The 12,688-nt window shown below is 41.5% G+C and overlaps 1 protein-coding gene and 1 long non-coding RNA gene across 2 annotated transcripts in view; one reads left to right on the top strand and one right to left on the bottom strand.

The window, feature by feature from the left end:
* IQCA1 (IQ motif containing with AAA domain 1) overlaps window positions 1–12,688 on the top strand; it is a 96,212-nt gene that overhangs the window by 46,569 nt on the left and 36,955 nt on the right. The window contains exons 7-9 of the mRNA XM_056496771.1: window positions 2,990–3,074; window positions 8,636–8,737; window positions 12,271–12,346. Coding sequence (XP_056352746.1) covers window positions 2,990–3,074; window positions 8,636–8,737; window positions 12,271–12,346 — 263 coding nt within the window. The remainder of the gene's footprint in view (window positions 1–2,989; window positions 3,075–8,635; window positions 8,738–12,270; window positions 12,347–12,688) is intronic.
* The window catches only part of LOC130255769 (uncharacterized), a 47,043-nt gene that overhangs the window by 12,424 nt on the left and 21,931 nt on the right, over window positions 1–12,688 (bottom strand). The window lies entirely within an intron of this gene.

Here is a 12,688-nt window from a genome sequence, read left to right as displayed (position 1 = left end):
ACCACAAAGCTCCCCTCCACACTTCCCACAAAACAAAGCAGCCTGCTGGGGCTCCAGTTGGGAGCAACTTCTTGCATCATCTGCAAGTTCACTTTCTTACCCTGTTATTACCTCTAATCATCAATACTTCTGTGTTTCTAGGAAGTTACAAAAGGGGAGGTGGTTAAAAATTCTTTGAACAAATATTGTTGTGAAACAAGCTCAAAATCACTCCAGTGTTTGGGACCTCCTCCTAATTCAAGAGCTGTTCATGGGACACACCTGGTGGGACCCTCTTCAGCCCTAGATGATATGTAGCTTATCTGATGGCACAAAGATATAAGAATTCAAAATTACAAAATGGTTTGGGTAAGAAGAGACTTTGAAGATCATTTAGTCCCACACCACACCTTCCACTTAACCAGGCTGCTCCAAGCCCCATCCAACCTGTCCTGGGACACTTGCAGGGATTGGGGGCAGCCACAGCTTCTCTGGTTGCTCATTTTATCCTGGTGTTTCCAACTGCAAACCAAAGAATTTAGGTCTTGTTGACTCCAAATGAACATCCTAAGACAAATGCATGAGACAACCCGTTGCGATGGCTCTGAGTAGAACGCTGCCAGAAAGTGAAGGGGGAATGAAAATTGAGATTCATTAGGTTTAAAGTGGACTTTTGACCAGGAAGATGAATGGCTGCATTTTTCTGGGCAGATTTACAGGCCAAATGAATCCCTGGTTTAACCTCTGAACTCAGAGGACTTCATAAAGGCAGGAATTTGCCTATCGGGGTCACGCACGCGAATTCCCAGGCATTACAAGATTGAAGTTGTGGTCATTTCAACCCAGAAGAGAAAGAGGAAAACCCACAAGAGGATGGGTAGGGAAATAAGATTTAAGAATGCTGCTTCCAGACCATCAGATAGCAATGAATATGCTGAAGGAAAAAGCAGATGCCCTGGAAGAATGAAAACATTAAAATGTTTGATACTCTCTGCTCTAAGGTCACTGATGACCATGGTAAATCACATCCTGCACTGCCCTCAACCAGAAAATCCCAGTTAGCCCTGACTGCTTAGTAAATGCCTGACCCTCCTTCCATGGAAAGATGGCATTGTCTTCTCCTCACCTCATCTTTTGGAACAAGCACCTGCTGGAGTTGCTACCAAAAAAGGTGAGAGGAGCCACATCACCCTAAACAACTGCACCAACTCAGAGAAGGAGAATCACACAGAAAATACAGATTATGAACCAGAAAACCCTTCCCAATTTCAGAATATGGTAGAATTTCTACAGCACTCAGATACACTCATCATACATAGCCAAAGGTAAATATCACAGAATGATTTGGGATAGAGGGAACCTTAGAAATAATTTCATTCCAACCCCCTGTCATCTCCAAGAACTGTAAATGGTTTAAAAATGGAAGAGGGAGTAAAAATACCAAATGTAACATTACTAAATATTGGAAGCTGGCCCTGATATCATGTTCAGTGGGCTTCCAGCTGATTCTTCACCCACAGTGCATTTGCCTTTTTTCCCTCCCAGCTGGCACTGAAGTAGCAACAGCCTCAATAACAGATTTTGGGAAATTTTTTACTGTAACCAGACTTGTAGCAGCATTTAAGGTTGTGTTTAATATAAAACTGAGCTATTTTCTGGCTGGCTGTAAAAAAAGGAACACGAGCTAACATTAAATACTAGCTCATGCAGGGTTTTGAGGCCAAAATCCCATTCTTAATGGATTTTTGAAAACACACTGACAGTGACAGCCCTTTGTTGATGCAGGCTGGTTTCTGGGAATGCAGTGACCAAGGATTTGCATCAGCTTGCATACAGAACTTGTAACTGTTGAACAAGTCAGAGCTCCCAAGCACAGATGAATGATTGTTGATTCTGTCCTAAATGGTGTTGCATAAATACCAGCAAGAGATCCCAGCCCTACACGTGGTGCTACAGAAACAGGACAGATGCTCTGCTCCAAGGATCTCAGCTTAAAACTGAGCCTGCAGCTTAACAGCAGCCTAGGAAAGTCCCTTAAGGTACCAGTTGGATTTTAAAAAAATGAAAACATTTTTAGGAATAGTGTTGACCTTTCTGAGCTCTTTTCTTCTCCAGGGAAATTTAATTTCATTTAGAGGAAACATAACCTGTGCTGTTTGAAAGTAGCACAAGGGTTTTTTTCTGCACTGTCAGAATTTTCTTTGGAACAGAAAAATCTTCCTGATGTTACCAAACAAACAGAAAATCCTACAGATACATTCCACCAAGCAACAAAAGGGAAAGATGTTAAAGGATGTTATCAGTATAGATGACTTCTGGGCTGAAGTCATTATCTGTATTTTTTAATCTCTTTTTGAAAGGTCTGGAAGCTCCTTGAGTTATCCATGAAGCCTTCCCACAAAGTCACTCATTGCCCCTTTCCAGCCTCCATCACCATCAAAATCTATTGGGAGTTTAGGAGTGGTAATCCTGACATGGAAATGCAGCCTGGAATTTAGAGATTAAATCCTGAATTAAGCAAAATAACTTTTCTCTTAAAAAAAACCCAAAAAACCAAAACAAACAAACAAAAAAACCCCTGAATGTTTAAAGCAGACAGTTGGACTATGAACATAAAGTAATGTAAAATAACATAATAACCTTTGCCAGAATGGTTTGGGTTGGAAAGAACCTTAAAGTTCATCCCATTCCAGCCCCTGCCATGAGCAGGGATATCTTCCACTGTGCCAGGTTGCTCCCAGCCCTGCCCAACCTGGCCTTGGACACTTCCAGGTATAAACACTTTAATCTACATCTCTCAGCTAGGAAGGAATCTAGTCCTAGGAATTTCCCCAAGAATTTGCAGGTTGTTGGGCCATATGATAAGAGACATGGACTGCTAACTGTCTTAGTTAATTCACAAGACAAAAAGCACTGCTAGAAGAAGCCTCCTCACTATCTAACATCTTTATCAACCAGATGAAACATGATGAATTTTTTAATTCCTCTTCCACTTTTGTTTCTCCCACAGGCATATCACAGGCAGGTTTCCTGACTATCCCCCTGAGAAGACAGGCGGTTCCAAAGCTATTTTTATTGAAAAACATCCAGAGCAGGTACTGTTCCTCTTTTAATGAAAAAAATTTCATGATGTTGGAGAAGGATTTGCCACAAAACACATCTGTTTATTTAAGTGGCTCTAGTTCTCCAAGAACCTTACAGTTAAGAGCTTTTTGTTGCAAGTGAAAGAATGGAGTTTTTTCCCAGGGTGTTTCCAGTCAGGTACCAAAATCTGTTCCCTTTCAGTCTGTGCAGCCACTTAATCACGACTGCAGGTGCTCAGGTGATGGAAAAGACGTAGAGAACAGCAGCAGAGAAGAGTTTCTTAGGCAGGCAGGGCCTAACTTCATTTACTGCCAAGGCTCATTAAGTAAATTTAACATCCCAGTGAAGGAAGTATCTCAGTTTATCTTGTGTGTTGTAGAGAACTCGGTTGTTTTTCCTGGTAAATCCCTCTCCTGATTTCTCTGGCTAATGGAAGTGGCTGATAATCTCTTCCTCTGATCATCTGAGTGTCATGCAGGGAAAGTGATTAAGCCCAGCTGAAGGCAGTGGTCGACACTTGGAGCCTTTTCCACCCATCCCGATGAGCCAAGCAGGATAATGAGTCTGTTGGGGGAAAGCAGGAAGCAGGATTTGGCCCCTGAGTGAGCCAGTGTGCTGGGCTAGGAAACTAAGAGGTCAAAACCCAAATTCTGCAGTCCTGCAAGCTCCACCCCTAAGGCTGTTGCATGATTTTTCTGACACTAGTGTTCTAACACAGGTGTGGTAAAAGAGGATTTTTATAGAATCACAGAATGGTTTGGTTTGGAAGGGATGTAAAAATCATCTCATTGCAGGCAGCCTGGCACCTTTCACTAGCCCAGGTTGCCCAGAGCCCCATCCTGGCTGGCCTTGAACACTTCCAGGGATGGGGAATTTTGGATCCAGTCCTCCCTGGGATCACAGGGAGGAGCCTGGGGCACACAGCAGTCTCTGTGTGGTCTGAAGAGATGTAAGAACAGGCTAAGCTCAGCACTAACCATCAGCTGACTTTGCTAAAAATGCAGCAAAACTGCTGCAAACAGCTGCCAGTGCCCCACTAAAACTGAGTTTGGGGCTGCTCCTAGTTTTAGCCACGTTCAGGGGCTACACCCTGCTGGGCTCTGCTGTTCGGGCAGGCAGAGGGAGGGAGACCCTCGGTGAAGTTTTCAGCCTCTAAAGTAGAAACACGTGCCAGAGTCCATTAGGCTTTGTTGGCTGCAGGGAGCAGCCAGGAGCCAGCCAGCAAGTGAGGCTTATTGCTGGAGCAGGGTTTGGGGACTGTGATGCTAAATAGCCCTGCTACCCCCAAGGATTAACACAGCTCAGGAAGAAAACACTACAAGGAATCATTCTGAGCAACACTGGATGTGGAGCTAGATTCTGGAGAAATGGATTTAACCTTCCTGTCCTGCTCCCAGCCTTCAATTCCCACCTTCAGCAATTTTGTTGCCTCTCCTGAGCATCTGTTTTTTTCTTTGCATGAAAAAATGGAAGCCAAAAGTCTGGAGAGGTTGTTTTACTGCTGATTTTCCCTGCACCCTGGGAAAAAACCCTTCCTCTATTTTCCTAACAAATTTTCGCTAGCAATTATCTGATTTTCACCAATTTTGGGGCCTGTTTTTTCTCCCTTTTTAGCCAGCAGAATGTGTGTCACAGCCTTAAGAGATCCCCACAATGCATTTGGCCAGAGAAATTTCAGTGCAATCATGATTTTACCTGAATGTCAGACAAGTAAAACATTTTTTGTTCCACTAAGTCAGCTGCATATTAAAAAATCCCTGAGGCCACTGGGGTTTGTTCCACACACTGGGCTACACAGGAAAGGAAATTCTGGCTCCATGGAAGCTGATGGGAGTTTTGTCCTTGGCTCCAGGGGGGACAGGAGTTCACCTCTTGTCTGTATGAGCTCCTGTGCAGGGGTTGGTTGCTCCCCAGCCAAACTCCATGAAAAATCAAGACTGAACTGTATTTAAAAAGTGAGCATTTTATAAGGCTTCAGTAAAGACACTTTGGGGAAAATAAAATACAAATTAATCACTTCACGAACCATTGCTGCATTATTATACATTCTATATTTCTTGATCCTTTGACAACCCTGACCTTACTTGACTTTGTAATGTAGCTGGCCTTCTGCACAAACTGCTTCCATGACATTTTACAAATACCTTCCCAAAAGATGTGCCAAAGACATCCCAGTGCAGAGTACTTGGTGCTTCAGTCAGAAAAATTAGTGGTGTCCTTTGAAAAGAAGCTTTTCTCTACTTACTCTTCAAGACAAGTTTAACATTCCAGGACATCGGTGTAATCTCCCTGCATCTGTTCCAGATTTCTATCCCTAATGGTTTTTTATGTTTTGCTCCACAGATAATCATCAGATGTGACAATTTTTAGCTTTGCCCTTATCCTGCTGCCAACAAAATTACGATCTTTTCCTGTAGTTCATTAAGTCTCATCACCATGAAAATAAGCCAAGAGAGTTGCCATTTCACAGGCATTTCCCCCTCTCCCAACTCCCTCTCATTTCCAAAATTAAATAACATTAAAAAAAATAAAAAAGGTGTAAGAGAAGGACTAAAAACCTTAAAATATTCTGAATATTTAAAGTTAACCATGCAGGAGGAGGGAAACTGCACTTGAACTCTGTTAAAATGACACACTTAAAATATTCACTTAAAGACAGCGATCCACCTTCCCCAAAAAACCACACCAAAAATCCTCCATAAAGAAGAAACATTTCTATAGAACTTCTTTCTATAGAGTTAATCTTCCAAGAGAGAAACTTCTTCCTCTGCCCTTGTTTGTGCTCAAGCTGGTGTTGGAGGCAGGCTCTGAGGCTGCTCTCACCTGCCACAGCTGGAGATCCAGCATTCCCAAACTCTCTCTACCCCTGCTTTGCTTTTTGCCCACAACTCTAACAGGCAAGAAGTTCAAGTAAGGTTTTCTTTCAAGGAATAAGGGAAGGGTTGATTCCTGAAGAAGAACATTTACTTTGAGTATCATTTTACCTGAGCCAACACCAAATTTCCTGTGGCTGAGGACAGCAGAACAAGTGATCCTGCTGGCAGCTGGAAGTTTTCTTGTGCTGGGCTCATAGAAGCAGCATTAGACATTTTCATTCAGAGGCTACACTCTGGTTTAGTGCCCAGTTCCTTCTCCCCCCTTCCAGAAAAGGAGATTTGCACTGCAAGATTTTAGGAACATGATTCAACTAATATGGGAACACAAAAGTCAGTGTAAGTTTTTAAAGGAAAATGTCTTTTCAGCCTCTGAAGGAAATGTTACTGGAGAAGAATCATCACTGGCACAGTGGGAGTCCTAGGAAAGACTGGGAAAAATACAAAGAGGCTAAAATTCATTTGCTCCTACTGAAACACAGTCTCTTCTTCAGTATTAAGAGTTTGCTAACTACTTGCAAAATTTCATTCATTTCAAAAATAGAAAACCTAGCAAAGAAAAGGGAGAGTCCAAAACAACTTAGGAAGACATCTACTTCTCTTTCTACTGTGAAGTTTTCTCCAGGGCAAAAACAAAAAAAGGAAAAAAAAAACAAAAAACCAAACCTACACTAAAATGTGGGTGAATTGCCTACTAATCTCAAACTAACACACTTGAGCTGCTCAGTGCCATCACAGCAGGTTCATGAGAGCAGAAACTCTGCCTCACCCCTCCCAGTATCATTCATCTGTGCAAAAACACCGCAGCAAATCACTCTGCTCGGGGTCTGGATGCACTTTAAATACTGCCTGCAGAATGCAGAGGCTCTGCTGCAAATGGAAACCTTCTGTCAGTCATGTGTGCTTACAGGTATCCTGCTGGATACAGCCACCCTGAGATGCTGGGAATGGTTCTGGTTACCCTTTGCAGGCAGAGAAGAGCAGAGGTGGAGGTGACAAGGTTGGGTTGGAGCACTGCAGTAAAGGATACACTCAGGGTAGCTCTGTTGGTTTTGGATACAACAGGCCTGCTGGGACACTGAAAACCTATTTTGAACTCCAGTCAATCTGTTAATCTGTCCCAGGGAATGAAATGCTTCGCTGCTTATCGCTGCAAGATGTGACTGAGCGGTGCTGGGGGTTTGAATTACCATATTTAATTAAATGTAAGATACTGAAATGCTTGGGGAGAGCCACTAATGAAACTGCCCTGGCTGCACAGCACAGCCCTTGTCATTGTCCCCTTCCAGCATCCAGTACATTAAAAGGTATACTTGAGAAAACAAATGTTTTCACTGTTACAGGAAACACGTCTTACAGTTGGAAATGTTTTATTTTCTACTCTTTCACGGTACTGCCAGTATTAGTGGTCCATTAATAAACTTCAATGGATTTTCTGATTTACACTCATTAGTAAATGATCTTAGAATTCCTCTCAGGGAAACAAAGCTGCCTAGAAACAAGAAAAGCAGAAAAATTTCACTCTCTGCTTTTTTCAGATAATAAAGTATAAATGGCCAGGAACTAAAGATATGGGAATTGATGGAGCTGTACCCAGTTATCAGCTGCTTCTTGCTTGCAGGGATAAAGATGCTGAGCTATCCCTGTGCATCTGTCAGGGTTTGTCACAATATCTCCATCCAATCTCCCTCACTCACTAGAACAATTTCAGTCTTTAGCCATGTATTGAAATTAGACACACCTCGGGGCAACCTTTTAAAATCCATCCCTATAAAAATCAATCTGCCTTACAAACACCAGGACAAATTCATAATCTGGGTCTGAGTCCAGGGGGAACTTTGAGTTGTGTGTCATTAGAATATTCTGCTTCTGGATGGCTTCAGGAACTGGTCTCACTCCATAAAGCCCTCACAATTTGGGACAGGGAAATCAGCCTTTTCCTAATGATAAATTGGGATAGTCAGCAGCTGTGCTGGAGTTTGCAGGGGCTGGTAAAAAGGCTTCTCTGTAATGGTCTGGAATTCTGAGTACAGCCCACTGGATTGTAACAGAGTGGTGGTTGCACCACTTAATTAGTGGCTTGTCTGCAGTTTCTTCTGTCTTCACTCAGAGCCAGGATTAAAAACACAAAAGAGATGAATTTTCTCATGTTTGGGCTTGAATACTTATTGAATCTTACCTACATTACAGAGAGTTCAGCAGCACTTCCAGCCACCAGCTAGAAGTGAGCAAAATGGAGATGAACCAGCTAGTTACAAGGTCTGTTAAAGCTAAACAGTCCAATAGAGAATTAACACCTGTATTATTTACACTTTTGACCCAATAACCAAACTCCTGTGACCCTCAGTGCAGCACTGACTGTCCAACCAGAAACTACTGCCTGAAACCATGGAGAAGAAGGAAGAACAACACAGAAAGGAAACAACACCCAAAATCCTCCATCTCATCCCACACCTATCACTGTATTATAAAAATCCTCAAATTCCAAACCCTTCACCATGTGAAATCACACACTTCTATTTAACTACACACCTGTGATTTTAACTCCATCACTCAAATTTGGAAGCCTTCTCCAAGGCCTGAGGTCAAAAGCAGTGTTCTCCAGGGGGTCAGAGCCAGAAAGCTCAAACATCCCAATTTCTGGGATCCAGCACTGGATATTGTGTTTTCCCAATCACATTCCTCCCTGCCTCTTTCAGGTCGCTGAAGAGCTGGCTGGCAAAAAGGAGGCAGTGAAAAAAGAGGAGGAGAAGAGCAAAAAAGAAGGCAAAGAGGACAAAACCCAAAAAAATGGAAAGAAAGTAAGGCAATGAAAGCAGGTTGTGAGGCCAGAGGCAGAGCCAGGTGTGGGCAGAGGCTGTTTAGTGACATTAAACTGGTCACCAAAGCTCCAGGCTCAGGGGACAAAGAGCTGGCTGAGGTCGGTCTCTTTCAGTTTTTCCATGACCTCAGTAATTCTTTGGGGAACTTTTTTACCTCTCATGTTTTAGGAATGGCCACAACTGAGCTCAGTGGGAAGAGCTGATGGAGGTTTACACAGTCAGGAACATAAATGAGGGCAAAATACACTTTGAGATCATTGCCAGGGCAGTCAGACAGGTAACAAAGTGGTGACCAAGCATTCCCACTTTTAGTGTGGGTACAGAGAAGTTAATTACTGCCACCCCTTGCAGAATTAGGAATTAAGAGCCTTTGTCTCACGCAGATACCCACCTCAGAGCTTATGTGGGTTTCAAATTAATTTTTAAAGCACATCACCCAGCATTTCATAAACCTGTAAATAAAGCCATGTATTTTTAGCCCACATTCTCAGGGCAGGAAATATTTTTGTTTCAAATGTCAGTAGACACCACTTAATGTACAATGCACCCCTTGAAATCTTTGAAATAAAGGGCTGCATTCACAGAATATACACTTCCAAATTATTTCAGGAGCACTTCACAGAGCAAAGCACCTGTGAAAGAGAGCAGTGACCAAACAGCATCTTAAAAAGCAAGTGTGCAACAAAAATTATCAGCTTTTGCTGAAGCAGCAGCTTTTTTTTCTCATTTACTTCAAAATATAAGCAAAAGTTGAAACAATATATATATTTTTTAATAAGGGTCATTAATCTCTCACTAAATATGTGGAGGAGAAGGGTGAGTTTTCTAGGGCAAAGCTTACTCTTCACTGCAAGTTTTACACAAATTAATTTGAAGGCCTAACCCTAGAACAAATATATTTCAAAAAAATTATGCTTTTCTTGGACAACATCCATTAATCTGGCCAAAGCTCTCAGAACTTCTAGCCAAGAACCTAAATTACATGAATTTAGGAAGGATCAGTCAGCTTAATTGGAAGGTAGGTACCTAAATGTTAACTTGTAAATGAGCATCTTGAAAACCCTATTTGGGGGTTTGGGTGGTTTGTTTGGTTTTTTTCCCCCTTTGGAAATGAAAACACACAGAGGCTGAAGGAACAAATGCATTAATGTTTTTCAGGGTCTTTAAGCCTGATTGCTTGACTTTGCTTGCTGGGAAGGGTTGTGGCTGCTCCTGTGCAAACAGGAGATATTTTTAAGTTCTGCTCACACATCTTCAGTCAGTCACTTGTTACTGTGACCAGTTTGTTGGGTGACACTGTCAGGGCACGGGTGAAGCTCCTAAAACTGGATGGCACCTCACCTATCTGCTTAAACCTCTGACTTTCACAGGATAAAATTTGCTTTTTTTCTTGGGTTTGCACATTTCTGAAGGTAAGAACCAGCAACCAGCCTCTGCAAGGCTGTTTTGAGTTGGGGTAAAATAACAGTGTGGAGCTCTGGGGTTTTATAACTCCATGTCATTCCCATCTCCTCAGCCATCACAAGTCCTGTCAAGTAAAATTCTGAGCCATTATATCAGGTTCTCTATGGTTCATTGAGAAAGAACAAAGGGAACATTCTCTCCAAGGTTATAGCACTGACAGGGGAAAAAAAAGAGTGTCTTAGACCAGTTGAGAAGTATTTGGAAAAGTTCTAACAGCAGGACTCTTATTAAAATAAGTACAGGCTATAAGTCATAGGGATGCAGGCAGAAAAAAAGCTCTCCTCCCAACTTCAGCTCTTAAAGAAAACAAAAGTTTGATCCCAGAAGGAAATTTAAGTATTTCTGAAAAGCCTGATAGCAATCTTTACAGAGAGTATTTGATATCAAAGTAACTTCACTTTCTTTTCTCTGCAAGGTGCTGATTTGATTTCCCATTAGGCACCTAAAGAAAAAAACAACCCATGGCTTCATCCCCACAAAATCCCTTTTTCCAAAAGCAGAACCAGTGTGGACTGCCTCACCCAGTAACCTGCTGGAGCTTGTGTCACTGAACAGGAGCAAGGCTGTGCATCCCTGAATTTCACCCAGAAAAGATAAAGAGTGACAGAGACCCATTCCTGTCCTTAGTGAAACCTCTTAGAAAAATGTCCATAGGAAACGTGCACAGTGGAGACAATTCAGTTTTCCCTGCTCAGAAATAGACTGAGACTCTGTTTCCACATTTCTGCTTAAATTCAAACATATATTGCTGGTTCAAGGGGCCTTAACACATTTAAAACAGAACAAGCACAGAATCAATCCCCTAAAAATCAATAAATACATGAACTAGTTTCACAGGAAAAGTTATTTTTGTTATGTTGACTCTTAGCTTGTTGAGGCAAGAGAAAACAGAACTGCAACTGTCCTTTAGACACAGGAGAGTGAGTTTGATTAAAATCAATTAAATTGACACAATGATATCATTGACATCAGTGTATAAAATCACTGAAGCAAATAACTAAAACAATTCACTGGCTTATTTATAACAATAAAATGTTGATGTGTCCTGTGGTATTGAGAGGCTAAAAATGAATAACCCATTTTTAGGCTGGTTAGGGGGAACTTGTTGGGTTTTTTTAATAGTTTCCTCTTAGAACACCATGGTTTCATCATTTTCTATAAAATACCATGGAAAAAATGATAGAAGAAGGATTCTGCCTACTGCAAATGATTCAAGGATGAACCTCAAAGTGTCACACCCTGTGAAACTGGGAATACATTGGAGTTACTGGGATTTGAGCTCAAATCCTCCAACTTTTACCAAAAAGAGTTCTCGATGTTCAGTCAAGAACTTCCCAAGTCTCTTTCAAAAACATCTATAGGGTAGAAGTGATAAATGTATTTAGATTTTTTCTGTCCTTCTGGGCCCAAACTGTAATTACTGTAATAATACTTTAATTAAAACCAGATATTTGATAACTCACATAATGGGGCTGCAACTGTACCTGCAGGTAGCAGATATGCCCCTAATTACAGGGCTTATTTAGGGGGGTGTTTATTTTTAATAATCCCAGGAGCTGCACTTTCTATCTTGCTGATAACAAGGGGTTAGCAGGTTTTTTAGCAAAATCCTGACCCACCTAATCTCCCTTTATCAACTATTACCTTACTCACATCTTGAGACTTATGACTGATACAAGATGAAGAAACTTTGATAATTTTCTGGAAGGTTTTTCCCTCAGAAATACTGGTTCAATGAAATTAAACTGTTTCAGGAATGTGGCAATAGCAGCAGAAGTAACTGAAGAAATGACATTAAAATTAAATTCTATTTAAATATTGCAAGTCTCCTATCTAAATTACATTTCCAAACAATTTTTGTTTAATTTTGTGACTTCAGCTGATAAAGTGACACCCCTTCTCTGATGGAGCAGCCTGGGCTAGTGGAAGGTGTCCTTGCCCATGGCAGGGGGGGGAATTAGATCCTTCAGGCCTTTTCCAACCCATTCCATCATTCTGTGAAACAATGCTGTCAGCAATTCTTCTTTTCACTTTCCTCCCCAATCTAGGTAGTGGATGAAGGCTGGAAAATGAGTCCAAGCAATTTCCTTTCAATACTGGAGGAAGGAAGCTCCCAGTACCAAGGTCAGTAGAAAAAGATAGCAATTCCAGCTGGAATGTTCTCCCAGATCAGCCTCATCAGAGTGTCATTCCTATAAGGTCAAGTATGGAATGTTATGAAAATGAGGATGTTAGATTGAAAAATGGTATTTAGGTAGGGAGTCTCTCAGTACCTCAGTTCTTCCAAGGAATCTGTCAAAACCATTGAGCTAATCATGCAGGAAGGGTCAGTTCTGTGGGTAAAAGTGAACAAACTCAAAGCAAAGTGCTTCAATACATATAAAAAAGGAATTTTAGGATTTTCTGAGTGCAACAGGAATGACATCAGAATAGCAAGTAATTCAAAAGCACAATACTGTAGATCAA

Source organism: Oenanthe melanoleuca, chromosome 7, assembly GCF_029582105.1.
Source record: "Oenanthe melanoleuca isolate GR-GAL-2019-014 chromosome 7, OMel1.0, whole genome shotgun sequence".
NCBI lineage: Eukaryota > Metazoa > Chordata > Aves > Passeriformes > Muscicapidae > Oenanthe > Oenanthe melanoleuca.
This window is presented reverse-complemented; position numbering and strand designations above follow the sequence as displayed.